We start from the raw sequence: 24,506 nt of genomic DNA, 5'->3' as shown, positions 1-24,506 counted from the left end.
TCTTAACCTTGCAATGCTTAATGTTTCTGGTATCTCTACATCCTTGGATTTAGTGATACACTATATAGAAACACATCACATTGACATTTTACTACTCACGGAAACCTTCTTGCTCAAAGGTGATCTATTCACTCAATGGGCTCAACATCATCAATATGCTACCATCTCAGGTGATGCGTCCAAAGGCAATGGTGGTTTGACATTTCTAATTCGACCTCATTTTCCTCACTATGTTCACCGTAGCACTGATCCAACAACCACACAACACAACAAGCTCAGTATCGTGATTGGTAACTCGCTTACTGTCCATGGCTTCCATTTACCACCAGCGCTATCCTTTGCAGACTATCAAACTGTATTGGGTAGTGTTGACTTCAACTCTTCATCGTCAGTTATTTGTCTTGGTGATTTCAACACTCGTCTCGGCTCATTCACTGGTGATACCCGTAATACGAATCCTCGTAGCAACTATCTCCTCAACTGGCTTACAGTCCATCAGGCTAATCTCTGGAATCGTATTTCTACATTCGGACAACCTACATTTGAGTCTAATCGAGGCACAAGCATCATTGATTTCGTGATTTCACGCCCCAATATATTCTCGGCTAATCCCTTGTTATCTATTGAAAGTGATATCAATCTCAACTCGGATCATCACCTTGTGCAATTTTCGTTTAAGCTACACCAACAACCTCAACTCCTCCCAACATCGACTTTGGCTGGCAACCGTCGTCTTTGGAACTTGCAACGTTTGGAAGAAAAAGACGTATTTGAACTATATCGCAAAAATTTCTTTTCCAACATTTTCAAACTGCAACAAGAGGTCAAGCACTTTATGGCTTTTCAACAATAGCAACACCCCAATTTGTTTGTGCTCTCTGGTGACACAGCAACTAAGCATCGGAAGGAGGCTACTATCAATCAACGGATCAATGCTACTAATGGTTTCTATTTCGAGGTTGTGGAATCTCCCAAGGATTTCATTAACCGTGTTGGCATCGAAATGATCCAAGCGATCCACTCAGCACTTGATAATTCAGTAACACCAAGAACACCTAGGCCTAAAACCTGGAAATTCTTTTGGGATGCAGAATTACAACATTTGGCTGACATTAGACAACAATGCTACACTGATTGGAAACAACACAAGCACCACAGAAGATCATTGATTGGCTCAACACACCTCTGGTCTCTTTATCAACAAGCTTGCAACAACCTCAAGAAGGCTATCAAGGCTGCTAAACGAAGACATTGGAAGAAATTTTGTAATGACATGAGTGATTCCTCTTCAAATCAGGTGTATTCCGTTCTAAAACGCTTAAGAAAGAAACACACTACTAATCATTGTTTTTCGCATAGTGAAGGACCTGAAGTAGCTGCAAATGTAATGGCAGATTATCAAAGACACATTTTTGGGGGGAGATCAATTGGATTATTCAACATGGAGAGCCAGCAGATCACCACTCCACCAGCACACCACTAAACCAACATTCTTTTCTGCTTCAGCAATCAAGCAGCAACTATCAGCAATGGGTAATCGTAAGGCACCTGGAGATGATCATATTGTAAAGGAGATGCTCATGCCTATATGGTATCCTCTTTGTAATTTCCTCTCTGAGTTCTTTACTTTGTGCTATACATTTGCCTGGACACCTACCTCTTTTCGATCTGGTCTTATTGTCCCTATCTTCAAGAAGGGTGATCCCAACTCAGCTGCAAACTATAGGCCCATCAGCCTCACCAACACTTTCAGAAAGCTCTATGAACGATGTCTCAAATTTTGTCTTTTGACCCACATGCCGTCTCTTGATGTTGCTCAAGGTGGCTTTCGAGCCGCTCGCAGTGGAATCAGTCAAGCATGGAATCTCTTGGCTTTACAAAAGCAATTTGAGCAGCAATACGGTGTCTCACCAGCACTCATCTTTATGGATATCAGCAAAGCATATGACAGTGTCACTCGATCCAAGATCTGGCAACTACTTCATCCTCATCTACCAAAGGCTCTGTTTTACACCCTGCGGCATCTTTTTGATCATGTCACTCTCAATGTAGTCATTAACAATGCTACATCACTGCCAATCCATCCAAAGCGTGGTTTGCTCCAAGGCTCCATCTTGTCTCCATTTTTGTATGCCATCTTTATCAATCAACTGCCTGCTCTGTTGCGTACTGCGCCTGTACGTTTTCCACTCTATGTGGATATCGCTACTCGTGCTCGTACTGATGGTGATGGTCCTTCAGCGGACATTACTGAACCTAGTTTTGCTCTTGTGAAATACGGTGCAGGTCCACGCTTGTCTGAAACTGCCAGCAGCTGCTCTCCTCGTCTTGGTGTTGTTCGTCAAAAAACAGCTATCCACTCTCTCTTGTATGCTGATGATGTCTGTCTTATTGCCCATCGTCGTGATATGCCGTTACTGGTTCAACTGTGTGAGGAGTACTCGTTGCGATTTGATTTCAAGTGGAGTCCAACCAAGTGTGCTCTTGTCAACTATCACTCTAGGCGTAGGCCTATTCAATTGTATGGTATCAATGTCCCTATTGTTCCTAGCTATGAGTATCTCGGCGTGCCCTTCAATGCCTCTGGTATTGATAACATTGCGTTCCTCAATGTTAGCACAAAGAAGGCCAAGTCTACCATGGCTCTCTTTCGTCGTCTTGGTGTCCATCAGTATGGCTTTGGTCTCATGTTGGCACTTCAAGTGTATCGGGTGTTTGTACGCCCCATCATGGAATATGCTCTTGCTCTTCTTGGTCTGAATGCTACTTCTGCTATGGCTATTGATCGCACTCAAGCTAGCTGTCTGAAAATGACTCTCAATCAATCTGAACGGCACAACGCCCCGTCCATGGTTCTCAATATGATGGGCAATCTGCCTACCATGTATACTCGTGCCCAGATCTTGACTTTCAAGTTTTGGTATTCGCTTCAGTTGAAAGCTCGTCCTTTTACTTTGGTGGAATGCATCCTGTATACGCATCAGCGTCTTAAAATTGCTCCTGCTCTGTGGCGTCGTCTTAGCTCCAACAAGATCTGGAAGTTGTACAAATCGTCCCCCACTCACACCACTCCCCGTCTCATCTGTGAAGAGTTTCAAGATGCTCAAATGTTGAGATGGACTAGTCAAAAATCATCGTGTTTGCGTGCTCTGCGTGAAGACACAACTGGATATGACCCTCTCTTGTTTTATCCGTGTACTCGGTTGGAGCGATTGCGTCTGATTCGATGGCGTTTTCATCATCTCCCAAGTTTCCCTCTCTCAGCTTGTCGTTGTGGCGCACCTAGTGCAAATAGATTTCATTATCTAGCCGCCTGTCCTCTGGTTCAAGACATTGTCAACCGCATCCATCTCAATCTGCCTGATGACTCCATTCCTTTGGATGAATCCTATGATGACCAAGGTATCGCTACCACTCATATTCTGGATCGTATTCTGAATTCGCTACCTTCTAATCTGTCTTTCTGTCTGGGCACACACTGGGAGAGAATTTGGCCTCTTGTTCTTGAGCTGATTACTCAAATTGACATTGCAAACCATCCTGCTGGATCTTTTGCTGAGGAACCTCCTTCTGGAGAGCTTTTTGAACATTATTTGACTCAACAACATCACTTTCAACAACAGCAGCAACAGCAACGACAGCAACAGCAGCAACAACTCATTCAACATCTATAACATTGATCTTCTCCTTAAATTTACGCTTTGTATATGATGTCTAACACATTCTGTAGTCTATTTTTTGGAAATTCGCTCCCTGTGATTCTCATTGAGAGGTTGGGTGTTTTGATCCTACTTGTTTATGATATGTTTCGCTCGAGATGTTGAAGTTTCATGATTGGAAATTACTCTATTTTCAACCCTTGTTCTTTTATTAGGTGGTCGTGCTCTACCTTGTTTGTAGTACAAACCCTATTTTGGCTATCTCTTTGTTTCAGATCAAAGATATATCTTTCAATTTCTTTTTTTGGGTGTGCTCTACCCCACATTTTACACAACTTTATTTTGACATTTCTTTACTTTTTGGATGCAATTTTTCACTTCTCTACTAGTGTTTTTTTTTCATTGCTCCACCTTTTCAACTCAATTATCTTTAATTACTGGGATGGCCATTGTATTGCCCTACAGGGACGAAGCCTAAAATCCTCCCTTTTATAATAAATTAACATTTAAACTGGACCATTGAGGAGGAGATACTATTGTCAGATGCGAATACGTAGAGATAGTATATGCAATCTGAGATCTGATCGAGATAGATATAGATATAGATGTAGGGATTATGCAGGAATGTATATAGCCTTTTAGTTGAATGGATAAAAAGGTACTTTATTAATATTAGATTTGAACATTGATTTTATCCAATATAGTTTGTGTAATGTTGTGCGCTATCCAGGTTAATCGCTGTTTAATGTTCCTGGTAGCTGGCGCTCTAGGTTTAAACCTGCGCTTCTTATTCTTGTTTGTGTTTAGTCTGTCAATGATATCCTGCAGATCTAAATCACTGTCAGAATACCCTTCAACCCTGACACTATCGACTCTACGCGTGTAGACATCAGCAGTATTTATACTTTTTCGGAAAAACCTCTTGCCGTTCAGCCGCCTGTTTAGCCGCTTAATCACCCCAACCATCTCAATCTTTCGCTTTTCCGAATGCCAGGTTTGCCGATCCCGCCGAATCTAAATCCTGCTCCACCGAGTTCTACCGGTGCAGCACAATCAATCGAAGCACCATCCGTCGATTGGACTTCCACTATGACCGCCTCTGGATCTGCCTCAGCTCCCGTCAATGCATCCACCTCCACCTCCAATAAGCGCCGCCGCGATTCAATGCAGCAAGACATTGCCGGCCGTGATTATTACAATAACTTGAAGCAGTCAGAGTTGATTGATCTGGTAGTCAAGCTCCAAGAACAGAATCTGATTCTCACCCGTTTACTGGAACGATCCACCCTTACTACTGCTACCAATACTTCTGCTGCCTCAACCAATCGTTTGAATTTTACTCCAAATGTCAACTTCACACGTACCAAATCTGGATCTGCTGCATCTCGTTATGCATCGGAAAAGGATTTCCCAACCTTGAATTCAGGTACCAAAAAGGGATCTGCCAATGCCAAATCTACTGCCAACACTGCCACCACTACTGCCAACTCCAAGAAGAGCTCTGGTTCTAACAAGAAAACTTCCAAGAAGTCTTCTTCTAAAGCCAAAGTCCCTTCTGATGCTGCTGAAGCCAAGAAATGGGCTTTACGTCTATTTTCTACTCCTACTGCTACTGACTCAACTGATGGTGATGATATGCAAATGTCTTCCTCCTCTAATACTGCCACTTCAACTCTGCCTCCTCCTGGTTATACTTGTGTCTACCTTCCTTGTAGCCACAAAACCAAGCACGCCGATCTTCGCACTCGTTTAGAGTTGCTCAAAATCAACCTCAAACGTGTATATGCCATCCAACGTCCTGCCAAGCATATTGTCTCTCTTCTGGTACACTCCCACTATGCTGCTGAAATCCTTAAGATCTGTGAAAAGGACGAACTTCATCCCATCACTGATTTCAATCCTATCTCTGGTAAAAATCTGGGTGATCCCCATCTTTTGAAGACTCTTAATGCTCAACAACTGGATGATAAAGCTAAGGCCATCTACTACAACCGCATGCTCCAAGCTGCTACTCAACTTCGTGAATCCCGTATGGGTCTGGCCATCCTCAAGTTCTTCAATGGTCTTGACAGTGCTGATAATCACTTTATCCCGCCTGTCATTATTGATGAGTTCATCAAGCTGAAGCCTGATTGCGTTCGCAAAATCGGTGCTGCCAACACTGCTCGCTCTTCTGTTCTCAAAGGCTTTGATGCCTCCAACTTGTTTGCCTCTCTTACAGCCTCCACCAACAATGCCGATGCCAGCATTTCTCAACCTGGTTCAAATCCTCCACCTCTGACTGCTGCTAGTAACGCTGGCTCCAGCCCCATGGATACGAATCAATGATTGTAGACTCACAGCCTACTCTCAACCTTGCAATGCTCAACGTTTCTGGTATCTCTACGTCCTTGGACTTAGTGATACACTATATAGAAACACATCACATTGACATTTTACTACTCACGGAAACCTTCTTGCTCAAAGGCGATCTATTCACTCAATGGGCTCAACATCATCAATATGCTACCATCTCAGGTGATGCGTCCAAAGGCAATGGTGGTTTGACATTTCTAATTCGACCTCATTTTCCTCACTATGTTCACCGTAGCACTGATCCAACAACCACACAACACAACAAGCTCAGTATCGTGATTGGTAACTCGCTTACTGTCCATGGCTTCCATTTACCACCAGCGCTATCCTTTGCAGACTATCAAACTGTCACTACGGCCCAACTGATGTTCTCACAGAACATGGATGTGCTCTTTTGGGAACATCGATGTTCTCATGAGCACGTTAATGTTCTCATTTGAGAAGGTGTTGCAGTGAAATCAGGTTTAAATAGATTTCACAAAAAAAATAAAGCAATAGTAAAATACAATAGAAATCAACTGTATTTTATTTTGTGTATAAAATGAACTGAAGATCCTGGAATTGAGTAAAAAAAAGAAGAGTATTTATACATTTGCATCTAGCTTGTAGGATTAGTGATGATAGAGAGCAATAGGTGCTGCTATTGCGTTATCTGGCAAATGTTGTTGATGTTTGATTTAAAGTGGTAATCAATGCAAGAGCACTGGCCATAAGGGTCGATTTGAGTAACCTTGATGGGCTTGGGTGAGCTATCGTCATAGCATGATTTAATGTAACCTTGATGGTTTAAAGTGTGATGTTTGTTATTGAAGTATGGAATCCTTTATCTGGGATATTGTGCAACTATGGCAGCAGGGCATAGTTGTCATATTTGAATATGCTTGTTATTGATTTGATTCTTTTTGGATAAAGATACCATCACTTATTACGACCATCATGGGTGTGATTGAATACACTGTGATCAGGAGTGATTCATTCACACGATGTGCGATATAAGCATGCATCTTTACTTTAGTATTGTTAAATGGGTTTTTTGATGTACATTTGAGCGCTTTCATTAATAGATCCAAATAGCATGAATTTGAATGAGTGCTATTTGATGAACTTTGGTTTTCAATTAAGTTGCGTTTGGGTGGCTATTTCATTACAGAGTAAAAGAATATATTTCAATAAGATATTCGAGTAGTTTAGTGGGAAGAATGTCAGATCCACAACCGATAGGTTGTGGGTTCGACCCCGGTACTAGCATTCTTTATTTCAAATTTCTGAAAATCGATGTGCTCATACAAGAATATGGATGTGCTCATACAAGAATATGGATGTGCTCATACAAGAATATGGATGTGCTCATACAAGAATATGGATGTGCTCATACAAGAATATGGATGTGCTCATACAAGAATATGGATGTGCTCATACAAGAATATGGATGTGCTCATACAAGAATATGGATGTGCTCATACAAGAATATGGATGTGCTCATACAAGAATATGGATGTGCTCATACAAGAATATGGATGTGCTCATACAAGAATATGGATGTGCTCATACAAGAATATGGATGTGCTCATACAAGAATATGGATGTGCTCATACAAGAATATGGATGTGCTCATACAAGAATATGGATGTGCTCATACAAGAATATGGATGTGCTCATACAAGAATATGGATGTGCTCATACAAGAATATGGATGTGCTCATACAAGAATATGGATGTGCTCATACAAGAATATGGATGTGCTCATACAAGAATATGGATGTGCTCATACAAGAATATGGATGTGCTCATACAAGAATATGGATGTGCTCATACAAGAATATGGATGTGCTCATACAAGAATATGGATGTGCTCATACAAGAATATGGATGTGCTCATACAAGAATATGGATGTGCTCATACAAGAATATGGATGTGCTCATACAAGAATATGGATGTGCTCATACAAGAATATGGATGTGCTCATACAAGAATATGGATGTGCTCATACAAGAATATGGATGTGCTCATACAAGAATATGGATGTGCTCATACAAGAATATGGATGTGCTCATACAAGAATATGGATGTGCTCATACAAGAATATGGATGTGCTCATACAAGAATATGGATGTGCTCATACAAGAATATGGATGTGCTCACATGGGAACATTTTGGATGTTCTCATAAGAACATCGGCCGACTTATAATAGATCTTTAGGAACGCCGATGTTCCCATATGAGAATCTATTTGATGTTCTCAAATGAGCACATCAGTTGGGCCGTAGTGTCTGTAGTACATAAAGTATCTGTAGCTAGTATCACGGATATAAGCATGTGTCTTATAGCGTGGATCATAAAGTGCATATCTGAAGCAACAAGCTCATATTGCATTAGTCTTGGAGCCATATCCAGATATGATAAACATCCGTAGTCAATGTCGGAATACAAGTATAAGTCTATAGCGCCATCCATGTCCGTGGAGCCATCTATAGCCTATATCTTATATAATATGAATCTGATAGTACTAGCGTATCTGAAGTCCATATCTTCTTATTGTATAAAATCGATATCGTACATCTAATCCAGTGTACATACAGTTTATATCTAAATCTGGTAACTGGATGAACTGTCGGAATGCAGATCATAGTGGATGTATTCCACAGTAATAGCTTCTGTTTCTTTTCTATTTCTCTATACGATGGTATGGCCTTTATACAATTATTTTTTGAGTTCTAGTTATCCCCTGCTTGTAGCTCATAAAATATATCATTTTGAGCAAATTTATGAAGGGAACATACATCTGGTACTTGAAACCCTTATATTATAATGAATGTAACATAGAGCTATTGAATGGTCTATGTTTTGTGCGAATTCAGTGAGTATTTGACGAGATATGTTCAAAAAAGGGTATCATGCAAAATCATGGATTTTTGTTCAAAATCTACGTGTGATAGCAAGCAAAAAACCTGGCGACGATTTTTTGGTCAGGAAAAGATTGTCAATATTTCATGATAGAGTCATGCCAGAGCTTCAAGCAATAGCTCATTTGATAGAAAACTTTTTGGTCTACAATGTTAAGTAATGCTTAACAAAATGTTTTAATGACAGATACTGATTAATCTTTAGAAAACAGTAAAAAAGTCGCAAAAGTTAACTTACCAAATATCAGGTAAAAAATGTACACCAGAGACTTGATATAAATACCATTGTATTCTCCTTTGAATTCTCTACATGTCTCATATAAGTTTGAAGGGGTGTTTACTATCAAGAAACGCGTAATTTTAAGGTCGATAGATTTAGGAATCCTATGAATCCTCATTCAGAACAATATAGATTGAAGCTCCGTTTAGCCTTCGCATGCGTACGCGACACAAGGATAAATTTGACCGAGCATTTTAAAAATTGGAGCGTGCGAAAAGGGCCATATTAACTTGCTGGTTTTAAGCTATCAATAAATACTTGACATGATGGAAAATCTCGCTTTTAAGATTAGATAGTTGTAGCTTGCTTTATTCAAGAATGATAACATTTTAAATTTAAGGTATGTATATTCCACCGCTTAAAAATAGCATCTCGAATGTCGAATATCTCATGAAGAAGGCATTTCCAGTATAATATTCCCACTTAAAAGTTGCTCCAATACCATTATTCTACAACATACTTAAGTTTGACGAGATTCTATTTTTCAACTATGAGGGCCCGGGTTTACCAAATGTTTTCTAAAAGCAGCATGTTCCTATACCAATTTGAAGCGAGAAAGACGATAGTGTAATTGGGGTTTAGATTGGATGGGTTTGCTGTCGAGAAACAGAAGATTTTCGAAATAAGCCAATTTCGGGTAATGAGCTTCATATGAAAACCTGTTAATTACGAATGATTACGCGTAATAGACTGATGGATCAGATGTTGGAAAATGCTGTACTCAAAACCGCTTGGTGATAACTTGCTTCGTTGTCGAGTGGCAAAGGTTTAAAGCTGTGCTGCGCATTTTACGAAAAAGGTACAACACCTGAAGCTTTCTGTCAAAGTCAGGCGATGGTAGCTGTTAAGCACAAAGAATAAAAGGATTATTATTTGTAGCTTATAAAAAATGTTCGATTTTATAAAAACAAGAAAAGACTTATTTGAACAAGATCAGACACAAAAACTAAAAATATATTGATGAAGACAAGAGTTATTCTATTTATACTAAGTTCTGAATGCCAAAGTAGCAATTTATCTTGTACAACGCTTATCACATCTGGTGAACCTTAGTATTTAGATAGCTGAGATGCACTTCAATTATCATAGCTTGTCCATGTTGTTGCACAACACAGACATATCTACTCATCAAGAATACCTTAATCTTTATAGACAGTTGTAGCCCTTCTGGCACAACAGTAGCATAGTTCGCTTGGCTACAATAAGCATTAGACTGGAATATTTCATATTCTCTCCGCCTGACATTTTCATCTTCTGTGTTGAATATCTCACTAATCAGACTGTTTCAATGCGAGAAAAAATTGCCTGATTTTCAATTGGTTTTTTTTTTAGTTTTGTTTTTCTCTCCTCTCGGCATATGGTATTTGTTCGCCAAGAGCGAACAAATACCATATGCTCCCGCTGCCACGCACTGTCGTCTTGATATAATAATTAATTGAAAGTCCGACGTAACTAATGGCTCTAGTCCGTTGTGTAAAGCGTTCGTCTTTTTAGTAGGAGGTTCCCAGATCAGTCCCTATTATGCGCAATTTTTTTTTGCGTTGGTTTTTATTGCATTAGACGTTATTACAGATTTTGTTGGTAATGGATATCGATATTTCTTTCCTCTTTCTGTGAAATTAGCAACCCATAACTAATTTTGTGATAATAATATAAGGAATAAAATAAATTAGTTTCAAGGCAAACTTTATTGACTTTAACAGTTTGCTACAATATTTATACTATTTGGCTTGTATAAAAAATAATTGTAAATAGCTACGACAACGTTTCAAAACCTATGCATAGGTTTACATTGGAATTATGTTATGAGGAGAATCTATTGCCGATCAGTTAATTGGAAGACAAGTAGGATATAGCGGAAGCCTATGGTTTTAACAAAAAGATAAAGCTTTTTAGAGTGCACTCCTCTACAGAACTGAATAAAAGTCCACTTTGTATTGCAATGCCTTCACCTGGTCTAGATAGATGCGCAGAAGAGCGTGCTTCGAGCATCCATAATTCGAGCTGTATAAATCAAAATGGTAGTGGAAGGACTGGTCCTAATACCTGTAGTAATGTTTGGTCACTTCTTCAAAGCAGCTACTCGATAGAGGACCGAGAATAGTACATGGTAATATAAATGGGCAAATGCTGCTGACAAAGTTAATACTGTGGCGTACCTCAGAACTCTGTTGCTCATAATTGGCCGTAACGCTGACTGGAAATGTTAATCCATCACTACAACAGGTGTGGTGAAGTCATTTGTGCCCATACCTCTAAATATATAACAGTGCAATGTTTCATTAGACAATAAACTACATGTACGCAACCTTCAAGTGGTACATGACTTATTACTACAGTAGTGTATGCAACCAAAAGTGACACCAGCACCCCTTATTGAGGCAAGAGAAGGCTGACAAAAATGATATCAAGGCAACCCAAAGCTGCGCAAAAGTTTTTACAGCGAGATGATTGATATCGTTGACATGATCTACCATTTTTTGCGAGGGATATTTTGGTCAAGGCTAGCTTTGAATGGCCCAATATTTGAAGCAGACGCATTACCCTATTTTCATGCTTAAGAAAAAAGAGCGATCGCAAGGTAAACCACGCGAAATATATCTAGCAATTTGATGACAATAGTCAGTTCTGCTTCTCTATAACATTTAGATTATTTAATTTCAATTGGAAACCAAGTGCTGCGCCCATTTTAACATTTAGGATGACACAAAGGTTTTGTGTACCTTGAATTATAATGAGTCAGATCAACATATACACTATGGATCAACATAGTATAACATTGTATTGATCCAATATTATGCATTTGGGTTAAGAAGTAGTTTTGTATCTTTGAAACAAATGTAGACAATTATTTGATTTTACCAAGTTGTTATCTCCTCATTGCCTATCAGGTACCAGAACCACATTCATGTTTATAACTGATGGAATTGGGTTCCAAGTGGTACAATTAGTTACAAGTAGTATAGTTCATGTATAACTGTTACAACATTTATGACCAGCACGAAACACGTCCTCTGAGGTAGAAGGGATGATTTTAGAGTAACTGATCTCTGTGAAAGGCAGCTTCACACAAGATAAATAATAAGCGATGTAATCACTACTCAAGTCTCTCTCTTTTTCCCTTTATTCAACTCTGATTAAATCAAATCATAATCTATCATCATGTCTTCGTTTGTTGTTGCCAAGAATGCTCTTACCTCAAGCCAAATCCTCGACAATTTGGATAACTGTAAAAACACAACCGTAGGAGCAAACAAGTACCAATTGTACTGTCTATCTACGGCTGATGTCTCTGGAAGTTGTGTTTTATTACCTTCAAGATATATGCCAAATGGCGAGATCAATTGCTTCACCGTGACCTCTCAAACGTTCTTGGAAAAGCTATACGAAGACACTGGTAACTCTTGTGCCATCAATTGCTTCTATCCTCTTTCACAAGTCCAAGTGCCCACCATTCCTGCCTACACTTATAGTTATAGCTATAGCTACAGTTATAGTCTTGATCTTCCTGCTTATACCACTCCTGCTGCAAATAACCCAACTGCTACACGTTTGCCTGGTGCAGGCATTCAAACAGTGTCTGGTTTGGATGCTGCTGGCACCCAGCCTGCTATTACTGCTGCTCCCAATGCAACCCAATCTGCTACGCCACTACCAGCAAATGGATCTGCCACAATAGGCCCCGATTTCTTATGGACATTCATGGCTATGTTTGCAACCATGTTGATGTTTGTACGCAAGACAATGTAAAGTTGTGAATCATTTTAGCTTATCAATATACAGTTTATCATGTATCAATTCTGGGTGTTTGCTGAGGGGGGGGGGAAGGTATCCTGTCTCATGTATCTCATATATTAATAAAAATCTCGTAACACTTCAAAACACACGCCTCTACTGTTTTCGTTCTTGATTGCTCTCGTACTACAGGTCTAGCTGGATTCATTGAATCATATGCTGTACTTTACTTCACAAGTGCTTACTTACAAAAAAAAAAGAAGTCTATATTATTGCTTGAAAGCTGAAGGTTGTTTTGGTGATCTTGTATTGAATTGTCGAGGTTTTCTACTGCTGCGTTTGTTTTCATAATTACGTCCTCTTTTCAACTGCTTTTCGATCCAAGCGTAGGCATCTTTTACATACTGATCTGGTTTTAATCGCGGGAACTGCTGTAACGCCAGATCAAAGTATTCCTTTCCTAATTCAAACTCTCGCAAACCACCTGAGAATCGTAAAATGGCGTCTAGTACTTTGACAGATGGTTGAAATCCGAATCCAGGTTGACGGTCTTGACTCAAAATGCCATTCTTCTCCATAAATTCAGCTGCTTTTGGAGGGCACAGTGAATACAGCTTCTCAATCACATCAATTCCCACTAGTACATCTCTTTCAGTTGCTGCAGTTCGTGTTACGGCACTCAGGAGGGCCACCACCAAAGAATCGTCTAATTCCAATTCAGCATCTCTTGTTTTATTGTGACGAATTGCATCTTCTTGCCAGATGATGTTGGCTGCCTTTTGTGATAACAAAGAAGGCGCTTGATTGGGCTGGCTCTTCTCAATGCGATGCAATATTTCCCTCCAAATGTGTTTTACTTCTCGAGCCTTGTCATGGAAAGGTAATTGTGGACATGCTTGCAGTGCCATAGAGTAAGTAACAGCATCAGGTGAGATTTCACCACTCGTAGAAATTTGCTTTAATAGTTCCACTGTCTTTTCAGGACGTCCCGCATGATTATACACTCGCATCAGATTGTTGATGTGGATCGGCGCTGGCTTAATATCGAAATCCTTCATCTTCTTGAACCATGCTTCTGCATATTGAATTGCTTGAGGGGATGAGCTCTTGCCGTAAGCTACCAGCATGTGAGTAAATGTACGTTCGTTAGGCTCAAGGCCACGCTTCCTCATCTAATAAAAGACGAACCCCATTTAGTTACCAGTGCTTCAATAAACACATCTGTCAATCCTTACCTGAGAAAAGTATTGCTCTGCATAATTGGCTCGACCGTATTTTGCACAATAACCGATGAGTTGATTCCAGACGACAGGTGATTGCAAGTAGATTGGGAGGGCTCTGATGTATTCTGCAGCATCATCAACTGTTCCAAGCTCCAAGATCTTGGCTACCTTTTCGGATGCTACGTACGGATCATCTGGCATGGCATAGGTATACCGATTGGCTTTGGCGAATGGAGACTCCACTTCTACATATCGACGCCCTGCAACTGGCGCTGCCTCGGATTCAGCTGTCTTTGCAGGCTTCTTCTTATCTCTACTGTAGTTGCTGGTGGATGCTTCCCGGAATGCCATTGTGGTGTACGCAGGGATGACCCTGGGTAATTGATGCGTTGCAGTCTTTCTTGGCTGGCAAGCTATGGAGCTCGATAGTCTCACAAGATTGGATCGAAGCATGATTGCTATGTCAAGTTAATGTTGTGTTGAAGGGTATGCTTTATTGACAGACTTGGAGTGAAGAAGGGATGAAAGGGCTGTAAATTACATTTTTATTAAACACATGTGACGCTCTTTACTCATTTCTTAATGGTTCCTGCAACGAAGTCGACAAACCTGTCAAGCATATACTGCTTTACAGACGGATCTTTGATAAAGACATCTGGCAGCATGGACCAAAGATGAACACCTGAAGGCTCTTGCACAACAACAACTTGAATACCTGAGCCTCTGGCTCTTGAAGCCAAAAGACCACCTTCATCCAGCAAGACTTCCTTTCCACCCAAGAAGAACAGCATGCGAGATGGTAGGAAGGATCCCAGTTGAACATGCTCTCTCAAGTACACAAACGGACTCACTTCTGGCTTACCGTCGTCTGATTCGTCGTCAGAGTCATTCTTCTCTGGCCCCAAGTAGGCCAATTCCATGCGATTCACCGAGTTTTCGTTGATAATGTCTTGTCCCAAATTGGCTCTCCATGATTCACCGCCTGCCTCTAAGCCGGTGTATGGTGAAGCGCAAATCATGCCTGCTGGTTTCTGATCTGAGGGAATCTTTGTAAATAAGGTATCTAGTGCAATAGCAGCACCCGCATCGTCAGCTCCAATAATGATCTTTTTGGGATCAATGTTCAATGTGTTGGTGAGCCAGTTGTATGTGTCTGCTATTTGGTTGACAGCCGTAGGAAACAGCTCTTCAGGCCCACGCTCTATCAAACACATCAGCAATCCCACGTTACAAAAGACGGCCCTAATAAACACCTACTGTAGTCTGCAACAAACACCATACTCTTGATACTCTTGTCTGCTTCTAGTGCCCGGATCCAAGTCGCAAAGGTGGGTGTGTACAGCTTTCCTAAATCGAAGCGAAATCCGCCGCCTACACACATAGACAAGTTGGCAAGTCTTGCTCGCACGAAAGCGCATAACGATGCTTACCGGGAATCCACAAGAAAATGACATTTGCCTCTGAAATTCTATCAGTGATGGCTTCTCTCTTTGCATTTCGCTTCAAGTCTTCCGCTATCCAATGACCACGAGATTCTTCTTTATGTATCCAGTCTGAACGTGATCTATACAAAAACATTTGCAAGTAATGGATGGCACGGCGAGGATAATCCGTCCTTGGAAAACTGAATGCAAATGTAAGCACCCATATGGTTATCCAGTTTTTGAAATCTTGGTATAAAGACATTTTGATTTAAAATATAAGGATGAAAAAAGCAACAAAAAGAAATGAAAAGGGGGGGGGGGTATTTATATTTCGAGTGACACCAAAACTTTGCATCTTGATGATCCGTTTGAAATCCTCAGCCTTATCACTTTATTATCATACAAATGCCTCCTCCTCTTGATCATCAATACGGGGCACACGACCCTCAATGATAAGCCTTCTTCTCTCTTCATCAACTGTATTCAAGCTGGAAGCTGTGTGATCTCTATAAAGTATATAATGCTGCACCATGAATACAATGTCAAATGCAATCGATTGTAGGCCCAAACCACTACGATGATACAGTTGTTAACCAGATCAGTCAAATGTGAGCATACTACCACATACAGCTTCACAGGATTCTGCTCGTTGAATTCCATGTTAGTCCTCACTTCTAAACCGGAGGTAATGCTACTTACTCCCAATACGCCACTCCAATCACCACTCAAATACGCATCCAACAACAGCTGTGTAATAGACAAAACACCGCCTGTGCAATCCTGAAGAAAGAGCTTATTCGCAATGCCCTGCCACTCGCCTGATGCTGACACTTACTAGTAATATATTATGAATGCTCCATCCGATTGTTGATTTGCGCTTAAAATTGAGCCAAGCTTGAGGCATGTATTTGATTAAACTAATTGTCAATTTGATATAACTCAGATAATAGAGTAGATCGATCCACATTGCATAGCCGTAAAGCACTATAAATGCCATTCCAATTGCACCAATCAAGGATGCCAAGATGAAATATTTCGCAATTTTTGATATGATTTGAGTGCTATCTCTCTGTTTCCCAACATGCCTTAGTGATCCGCACTCTGTTTTCTACCCGTTCAATTACTTTGCTTACCTTGTAGTAGAATGTCTGACACAGTGTAAAGAATGATATGAAGAGTGCATGGCTTGCAAACATGACATCATTAAAGCGAACAAGGTTGGCTTTTGATTGATTTCTCTGCTTATCTAGTAAAGTGTATTCATCAAGAAGTAATCCTTTGGTAATTTTCGTGTATGCCTACATTCGTCTTGGATTTCCTTGCTAAAGAAAAACGCCACATTGAATAGCTGGAATTCTTGCTTAGATCAAGCCATATTCAGAAGAGCGTTGCTTACCCAATAGCATAAGAATCCTAGCACATTATAGTACAAAAAGTCCACGGATAGTCCTTGAACACTACAGAGATAGCATGAGTTGTTGGTCGCATCAGATAGAGTACAAACCAAAGAACCTTTTTCTCTGCCAATTTAGAATGACCTGAGGGTAGAAACTAAAGGACCATGCAAAAAAGTAACACTAATGGATTGTGTTGAACATATATCAATCAAACCGATGAGCAAATGCTTACCCAGCCAAGTATATTCGACACTACAGGCCATGGTGCGCCATGCTGATTGATATCCATAAAAGAATTAATAAAGTGAAAGAAAAAGTGCGAATTATAAATCATTGCTGCATTTCCTTTTGGTATTGTTCTCTCCGAATGCTGTGTACAAGGTTTTAGATCAAAAATTGCATGAATTATATCGAAAAACGAGCTTGAAATTATAGAGACAAAAATCACCTCTCAAGGTGAGATGCCCATGCTGTGTGGATTGCATCTTATTGTTATCTCAGGTGCTTCTGTAGCCACAGTGAAGAAGGCTTGTGCCTGGATTTCATCAACAATGATGTGACTATGCGCAGAAATGACACAATATAGCAATGATGTATTACAAGAGACACAATCTTTACAGTTATCAACCACTCTTCACGCATATACAATCATATATTACTCCCTGTGTAATTCTATTTTGTTCACCATCGTTCATTACGGGTATCACCGCGATTGAAGTAGGCAGATGTCCAATTTCACCTGGATATAAGTGCCATCGATTGCGCTAAATCCTCTGTAGCTTTACTTGTAGCTGCAGATATGACTTTTCTAAAATGCCTTTGGCCAATATCAATGAGAAAAATTCTTCTACGGATAAATATCATATTGACATTAACTCTTACTACTCAATTATAGGCTAAAACATAGCCAAACTTGGTGGCATTGATGAGTCGTTTTTCAAGTTTGAAGCTGTTTTGGGCCGTCAGAATAGCACCAGACAATTATTCTCGTCCGGCAGTTGGTTCTCAATGCATTTCCTCACTTTTTTTTGGGATCAATGAAAATCTCCCAAAAAGCATGAGCTACCCCTTTACAGAAACATCAAAAATCAGTTGATCGCGTTTTTGACCCCAAAAATGGAGACTTTTACTATGGCATTTATAAGATCAAACAGATTCTGATAATCCAGGGCACCATCTAAAATTACTTTTGTAAAACCTTTATAAGCAAATATTCGCCATTTTGGCCATAATCCACCTTTTACATTTTGAATGTTTGCTCAATATTCTTAATCAAAAGATTTCATATAATTAGCACCGTTGGATGCACCATAGGAAGTTACTTCTACCTGTATTAGAAAGCAGGGTCAGAAGGCCGTGTTTTATATAGATAAATTCGCTAAAAACGGTAGTTTTTGAAGTTTTCCTTACTTGAACCCTGGAAACGATCAGCGTCGATCATCGAATTTTCCGTAATAACAATAAGTATCATGGTTGCTGATGCTGCGCATCCTCCATGCCTACCTACTCGTCATTATTTTGCTTTTACAATAACGGAGAAGTATAGGTAATACGCTCAAGCGCCATCCATTTTCCGGGCTAGTTCTTTTGGGAGATGGGTTGTTACACGCTCTTTCACGGACTTCGACTGCCATGGCCACCGTCCTGCTGTTAAAAGAAGATGCTACCAAAGCAAGACGAACCCATTGAGCAGACCCCCAAATATCAACCGAAAGGAGGACGGAGCAAATGCTGCGTCTTCAACGCGACATGCAAAATCACAAAAGGATGGTGATGATTTCTCTGAAAGTAAAGAATCGGACAATGAGGAAGTCAAGCGTTTGATACCAGTCAAAACTTTGCTGCATGATATGAATACGGGGATGAATTCACACCGTTCCATGATTGCTTTCAAACTTTTGTCAGCCTTAAAAAGAGAATTCCTTTAGTTACCTAGATTGATGGCACAGTGCGCCTGAAAAGTGGCTAATTGTGCGAAGGATCAAATTTGCGCAAGTGGCACTACCTTTATTAAAAATTAGAAAAGTTTATTGTAGAGTAGTGTAGAGTAGTGCAGTTAATGGTAATATTATAATGTATCAAAAGAAGCCCAGCCTACTATAGTAGTGTATTAGAATATATGATGTATGCGTGTGCTCATCTGCAATTTACCTGCTGCTTTTGCTCTTGAATGATTTGTTCAATAGTTGTATTATCTTGTTGACACTTAATTTGACATATTCCAGATCCAGAGACTTTGTATGTTCTTTTTGCTATTATTATATTCAGTCATCAGATGCACGAATAAGCTATTGCGCGTTACCTTCTCCAAAAGATCATCCAATTTCAGATCAATTTCAAGTATGGGTTTCTCTCTTCCCTTATAGTGCAAAGAGATGACGAACGTACCAGTGATAGGTGATTGAATCATCAGGAAGATGTTGGCTCGTCGATACTCTGGCACCTCAGACTCGACTATGATGCCGTCCTTTTCCAGCTGTTGATGCGTAAATCGGAATGACCCATTAGACTTTTTTTTGTTACTATTGCTCTTCACCAGTGTTGGGGTTGTGTGCATCGTTGTCGTGTTGATGGTATCACTGAATGGGTGCTGCTGATCTTGAACGGTCTGATGAGAATACGCACATGTTATTATATGGCTATTCTCGGGTGCCATTGTTCTTTGATTTGCCATACCACCACCAGCGCTTTGCATTCTTACATTCTGGAGGTATGCCTTGTATGTTTCCAGTTGACTCTGCAAGTAGTTGTTGTGATCTTGAATAGTCTTGAAAACCTGCTCCAACGACATGATTTCCAATATCACACGGTCTTTAAGGTCCCCCAGATGGATGAGCTCTTGCTTGATTTCTTGCACCAGAAACTCATAATCATTGTCTCGACTCACAATCCCTGCTTCTTCCAGTTCTTCTAGCATGGTACGTACTTTGATACCTTTGCTGACCAATTGCGCATCTTTTGCCGTACCTGCTGCCTCTGTGATCCGTAACAAGTCAAGTGAAGTATTGTTTGCTGTACATAATTTTTGGGTGTGTGGCAATGACCTCAGAATTTGCACAAACATTGATTTGGTTTCCATGTACATAATATCGTTTTGTGTGATACTGTTCTCCGGTGAAGTGAACAGAATACTGGCGTCCTGCTGCTGCTGCTGCCCTCCCATCATCTGCGTTGTCTCCCAGCGACTGAATAGCGGTAATTGCATAGGTCGATTGAGCGTACGAACCACTTGCTTGGGAACAGTGCCCAAGTCCTGTAGCAAAATACGCAGTCTGTGCGTTGGCTCAGGGGCAAGTTTTTGAATGTGCTGGTCGAGTAGCATTTGCGTGCTAAACATCTCATTCGGTGTGATATTGATGGAAATGTCTTTGCGGGACAATGTCATGTATTGATCCATTTCCAGCGACTCGTAAAAATCGCTCACTTCGCAAATGTCGTTGAGAAACTGCTGTATTCGCTGCTTGTTTCCCTCTACAAAAGGATTGGTAGGTATCATGTAGGATTCTTTGGCGTAGGTTGGCTTATTGGCAAGATTTTGCAGCATTTTTGCAATCAGCGTGAGCGTCGTTCTAGGATTTGGGCCAGGATAAGAGTCAATCAGCATGTAGGCTTGTGGTGTGACAATAGCAGGGTTGATGAAACGAAGAAAAAAGAAGCCGCCTATCAACGAGGATATAGCGCTTTCTGTAGCTTGAGGGTATTTGCGCTTGGTAAGCGATCTGATTTGTTTGCAAATCCAGCGAATACCGTATGGAACATCCTCCAAAGAGTCAATGATGGTGGATAGGAATCCATTGGCTGTTTCAATCAGTTTCTCCAATCTCCGCTGAATAATAGCCCGAACATCACTGTTTTCAGCAGCAATTTCAGGAGTAACGCTTTTTACGAATCCAGGGGGTAAGGTGCCTTCTCTGCTCTTTGCAGCGATCAATTCATCATACACTTTGAGCGGGTTGATCTGCAGATTCAAGTCTTTCTGATCAATGAGTTCGTTGATTTTCTTTGATAGTACTGATTTCAGGTACGATTGGCCTGGACCTCTTCGTGTGTATGTAGTCAACATGCGAGAAACAGGAGTATTAGCCCTCAGCAATGAACCGAATTCAGTAGCTGCTTCAAATTGGGCGGCCAACACATTCTAATGTACAACAAACAATTAATAAAACGGCTCATTTAATGCAGGCAATTAAGACTTACCTGAAACATGGTCAGCAGTAAATTCTCTTCCCTGCTTTCGTACTGATTGCCGTACAATGTAAACATGACAGTCTGGAGCAGCATATCGATTTCTGAGAGATTCACGAGCCTGCAGAGCGAAGCAATGTAGCGAGGCTCATTTTGCAGCAGAAAGAACAGATTGCCGTATTGCTGCATCTTGCGGCCATCAGGATAGTGATCCAGAGGAGTGCCATCGTGATCTTCTGAATGACTAGCGAAATCATGTTGCTTTTTTTAAAAGAAACGAGTGAGCAGTGCGTGCTTTTTTGTATATCCAATTTGCCCCGTCCTCACCAATAATACCTCGTCCAACGCCATGCGATTTTGGATCAACAATGCTATTCTGGAATCCAGAAATCGCACATCTCTTTCTAACAGGAAATTGTTCTTTGACTGCGTAGAAATGTTGCTCTTCAATTCACGTAATGTTTTCTGTACTACATGAGTGTCAATAAAGGCTGATATTCATGCGATTGATGTCTATCTACCACTGGCGAGATCGTCTTCAATTTCACTGTCTTGCTCAGTTGCCATGGAATAGAAGACAGACACTGAATAATGCTTGGATGCTCTGCCTGAGGATGATTGTGTGGATCGTCTCTTTATGTTGGCAGCAGCAGCAGCGACAGCCCTGCTCACAATGCCGCTATTGGGGGCTCCAAATGAATGGACCATCCCACTTCGTCTTTCAAATGTCTTTTTCTCTTGGTTCATTCTGATGGAGTAAAATAAAAGGGCAGGAAGGGGATAAGGGATTATGTGTTTGGGTAGAATGGCGAATTATTATTATATTCAAGAAAAAGGAGAGGAGACAAGACAACGAGGAGTGGTGCGCACAACAACAGCAAGCAGCACATAAACAGACTTGCAGAAAAGGGATAAAAGGGACACTAGTGTTGCAAGGGGAAAGAACAAAGTTAAGAGAGGAAAAGAGAAGCGTGGAAAGGAGCCTAGAAACCAATTTAATCAGTAAATTTGATCTCTCGTTTCAGGTTTGTCTTATTGTAATAACATCATGTACCAATTTATACATTTGGAGCTCCCTGTAAATTAGCTGTTGTGTTTTGACACTTGCTGCAAAATGTCATAACGCAACACGGCACATCCTGCGGTTCTCGTTTGCATGACATGTAACTAAAAAGACCCACGTTTTCTATTGTATATAAATTCCTTTTTTATTTTCGTATGATAATTAATATGTAAATGGGGTACCAAACCATAAAATCACTATATTAAAAGGTCAAGGCGTTTATTGACGAGCAGCAATTTCCTTAGCGGCGATAGCAGCACGCTTGGCCATCTTGGCGTTGGACTTGGGGCCCATGATACCGCCACCCCAGTGACGACGGACATCCTCCCACTTCTCGGCAAAGTTGGTGTTGACAGCAGAGACAATGGTGGCCAATTCAGCCTTATCAGCCTCAGAGACTTCGGTCAAAGCAAGAGCAGTGGCAGTCTTCTTGTGGACGAGTGTACCGAGACGAGCCTTGCCCTTGACAATACAGTAAGGGACACCCATCTTACGGCAGAGAGCAGGGAGCCAGAGAACCAACTCAATGGGGTCAACATCATCAGCAATGACGACCAATTGAGCCTTCTTGGCCTCAACCAAAGCGGTGATGTGGTTGATACCGTACTTGATGACAACAGGCTTGTCAGTCTTGGCAACTTCCTTCTTCTCAGATTTGGCAAGAGCAGCAGCACGGAGACGATCACGCTTCTCGTTCTTGGACTCGGGTCTGTACTTGTGCATCAACTTGAAGACTTGGGTAGCAGTGTTCTTATCCAAAACATGGGTGAATTGGTTAAGAGCAGGAGGGACCTTGAGACGTTGGTAGATGATCTTCTTTTGGCGTTGAAGCTTGACATATTGGGGCCACTTGACGAAACGAGAGACATCACGCTTGGGTTGAACATCTTGACCGACACCAAAGTTCTTGGGAGTCTTTTCAATCAAAGGGTTGGCAGCAGCCTTGGTGGTTTGCTTTCCCTTGACAGGATAAGGAGAAGGAGCAACCTTCTTACCGGTGGACTTCTTGGTGGGAGCCTATACAAATTGCATGTTGTTAATAATGTTCACATCATGAAATTCTGGATAGATCTCGTCTAGGATGTGATGTATGCCGCTGTATCTCAAAGATGTGATTGAATCCATCCGCTCATCTATGTATTCATCCATCCATCCGTTCATTCAAAATCCCTGATCCAGGTTCATACATCATGTTGCAGTCGAGTCTATACATGTGCTGTAGGGCCACATACCATATTAATGATCGGATGCACGAAAAAGAGGAGGTTCTACCTTGTACGCTTGATCCTGTTCACTGTATTCCTTTGCCTAATTATTCCTCTGTCCTGCTTGAGAGCATACAACGTGCGACAGTAGTCACCGAGCCGAACATGTCGCTTATCTAATCCATCTTGAGTGCATGAATACCACCGTATCAGGGCCAACATCCCTTGTTTGTGATAATGCCATGCCCATAAACTCATTGATCTCTCAACATCAATAGAATAGCTTGTCCATGTATCCATGGATCAGCTAATTTACACTTAATTTTTAAGTGATCTGAGCACTAAATCGTCATTTGCGAAAGGGATAAGCTCAGATGTAAACGGTCCTTTCAATAAATCGCTTATCTGTTATAGACGATCACTATTCATATATGATAATGTTCTCTCACTTCCCAAACAGCCCATAGATCAGTATACATGCTCCCAGCAGCTAAATGTTAAGAAGATACGTACCACAGTATAAGTATAAATAGCAGATCAATCTCGCTACGCTCGATGACGGCGTCTCTCTGCGGGCTCTCACCGAAGACATTTCAAATCAGAGATAATAAAAATTTGGCATATCAAATAGGTCTTAAGCAATCAATTAATAGTAATAAAAACACTATATCAGAGTCAGGAGGGAAGTTATTCATTCGCTGTTGTTGCTCTTGAGATGGCGGCAAAAGGCTGGCCATGTGTAAATACAGAACTTTTGCAAGATCTACAGCGACTTTTTTGACATATTATCATTGCAAAGGACACCTTTATAGGTAAATCTCCTAAGAAAAAAAGTATTCGGGCTAAGAATTAGTTCTTTCAATTACATGATCTCCATTTAATTAGTACCGCAATCATCCTTGTCATCATAATTGTCAGCTTCAGAAAGGCCAGCAACAGCACCGCCCGTCGCCTCCAACAAACCATTCAAACTCAGATTATTTTTTCTGTTCAAGATTGGCCAAATTTCGTCCTTTGTCGACTTCTTTAATCTGTTTTATGATATTCGACTATATGAACTGTGGTTATCATCCGAT

General features: G+C 40.7%; 10 protein-coding genes across 10 annotated transcripts; 5 read left to right on the top strand and 5 right to left on the bottom strand.

The window, feature by feature from the left end:
- Positions 1-13: 13 nt before the first annotated feature.
- ACS2_4 (acetyl-coenzyme A synthetase 2) lies at positions 14-1,483 on the top strand (the record flags this gene model as incomplete). Its single annotated transcript, XM_064826045.1, has 2 exons — positions 14-766; positions 854-1,483. The coding sequence occupies 2 exons, from the start codon at positions 14-16 to the stop codon at positions 1,481-1,483; spliced, it is 1,383 nt and encodes a 460-aa protein (XP_064687559.1).
- Positions 1,484-1,529: 46 nt separating this feature from the next.
- Positions 1,530-3,674, top strand: CDC28 (Cyclin-dependent kinase catalytic subunit; the record flags this gene model as incomplete). The annotated part of the gene is made up of 1 exon (XM_064826044.1): positions 1,530-3,674. One exon carries the CDS (start codon positions 1,530-1,532, stop codon positions 3,672-3,674), a length of 2,145 nt encoding a protein of 714 aa, XP_064687558.1.
- Positions 3,675-4,646: 972 nt separating this feature from the next.
- Positions 4,647-5,987, top strand: KHA1_2 (K(+)/H(+) antiporter; the record flags this gene model as incomplete). The annotated part of the gene is made up of 1 exon (XM_064826043.1): positions 4,647-5,987. The coding sequence occupies one exon, from the start codon at positions 4,647-4,649 to the stop codon at positions 5,985-5,987; it is 1,341 nt and encodes a 446-aa protein (XP_064687557.1).
- Positions 5,988-6,019: 32 nt separating this feature from the next.
- Positions 6,020-6,454, top strand: ATC70_006771 (uncharacterized protein; the record flags this gene model as incomplete). Its single annotated transcript, XM_064826042.1, has 1 exon — positions 6,020-6,454. The coding sequence occupies one exon, from the start codon at positions 6,020-6,022 to the stop codon at positions 6,452-6,454; it is 435 nt and encodes a 144-aa protein (XP_064687556.1).
- A 5,906-nt stretch (positions 6,455-12,360) lies between these two features.
- Positions 12,361-12,948, top strand: ATC70_006770 (uncharacterized protein; the record flags this gene model as incomplete). Its single annotated transcript, XM_064826041.1, has 1 exon — positions 12,361-12,948. The coding sequence occupies one exon, from the start codon at positions 12,361-12,363 to the stop codon at positions 12,946-12,948; it is 588 nt and encodes a 195-aa protein (XP_064687555.1).
- A 254-nt stretch (positions 12,949-13,202) lies between these two features.
- ATC70_006769 (uncharacterized protein) lies at positions 13,203-14,609 on the bottom strand (the record flags this gene model as incomplete). Its single annotated transcript, XM_064826040.1, has 2 exons — positions 13,203-14,105; positions 14,169-14,609. The coding sequence occupies 2 exons, from the start codon at positions 14,607-14,609 to the stop codon at positions 13,203-13,205; spliced, it is 1,344 nt and encodes a 447-aa protein (XP_064687554.1).
- Positions 14,610-14,728: 119 nt separating this feature from the next.
- ATC70_006768 (uncharacterized protein) lies at positions 14,729-15,842 on the bottom strand (the record flags this gene model as incomplete). The annotated part of the gene is made up of 3 exons (XM_064826039.1): positions 14,729-15,357; positions 15,414-15,527; positions 15,587-15,842. The coding sequence occupies 3 exons, from the start codon at positions 15,840-15,842 to the stop codon at positions 14,729-14,731; spliced, it is 999 nt and encodes a 332-aa protein (XP_064687553.1).
- Positions 15,843-15,977: 135 nt separating this feature from the next.
- Positions 15,978-17,266, bottom strand: ATC70_006767 (uncharacterized protein; the record flags this gene model as incomplete). The annotated part of the gene is made up of 9 exons (XM_064826038.1): positions 15,978-16,152; positions 16,209-16,222; positions 16,280-16,360; positions 16,416-16,649; positions 16,714-16,826; positions 16,883-16,928; positions 16,977-17,037; positions 17,093-17,157; positions 17,210-17,266. 9 exons carry the CDS (start codon positions 17,264-17,266, stop codon positions 15,978-15,980), a joined length of 846 nt encoding a protein of 281 aa, XP_064687552.1.
- Positions 17,267-19,055: 1,789 nt separating this feature from the next.
- On the bottom strand, positions 19,056-21,909 carry ATC70_006766 (uncharacterized protein; the record flags this gene model as incomplete). Its single annotated transcript, XM_064826037.1, has 6 exons — positions 19,056-19,074; positions 19,129-19,229; positions 19,280-21,115; positions 21,175-21,423; positions 21,499-21,632; positions 21,684-21,909. 6 exons carry the CDS (start codon positions 21,907-21,909, stop codon positions 19,056-19,058), a joined length of 2,565 nt encoding a protein of 854 aa, XP_064687551.1.
- Positions 21,910-22,444: 535 nt separating this feature from the next.
- Positions 22,445-23,460, bottom strand: ATC70_006765 (uncharacterized protein; the record flags this gene model as incomplete). Its single annotated transcript, XM_064826036.1, has 2 exons — positions 22,445-23,242; positions 23,458-23,460. 2 exons carry the CDS (start codon positions 23,458-23,460, stop codon positions 22,445-22,447), a joined length of 801 nt encoding a protein of 266 aa, XP_064687550.1.
- Between the last annotated feature and the right edge of the window lie 1,046 nt (positions 23,461-24,506).

Source organism: Mucor velutinosus, assembly GCF_035048745.1.
Source record: "Mucor velutinosus strain NIH1002 chromosome Unknown tig00001547, whole genome shotgun sequence".
NCBI lineage: Eukaryota > Fungi > Mucoromycota > Mucoromycetes > Mucorales > Mucoraceae > Mucor > Mucor velutinosus.
The sequence above is the reverse complement of the archived record's forward strand: the minus strand, read 5'-3'. Positions and strand labels throughout refer to the sequence as shown.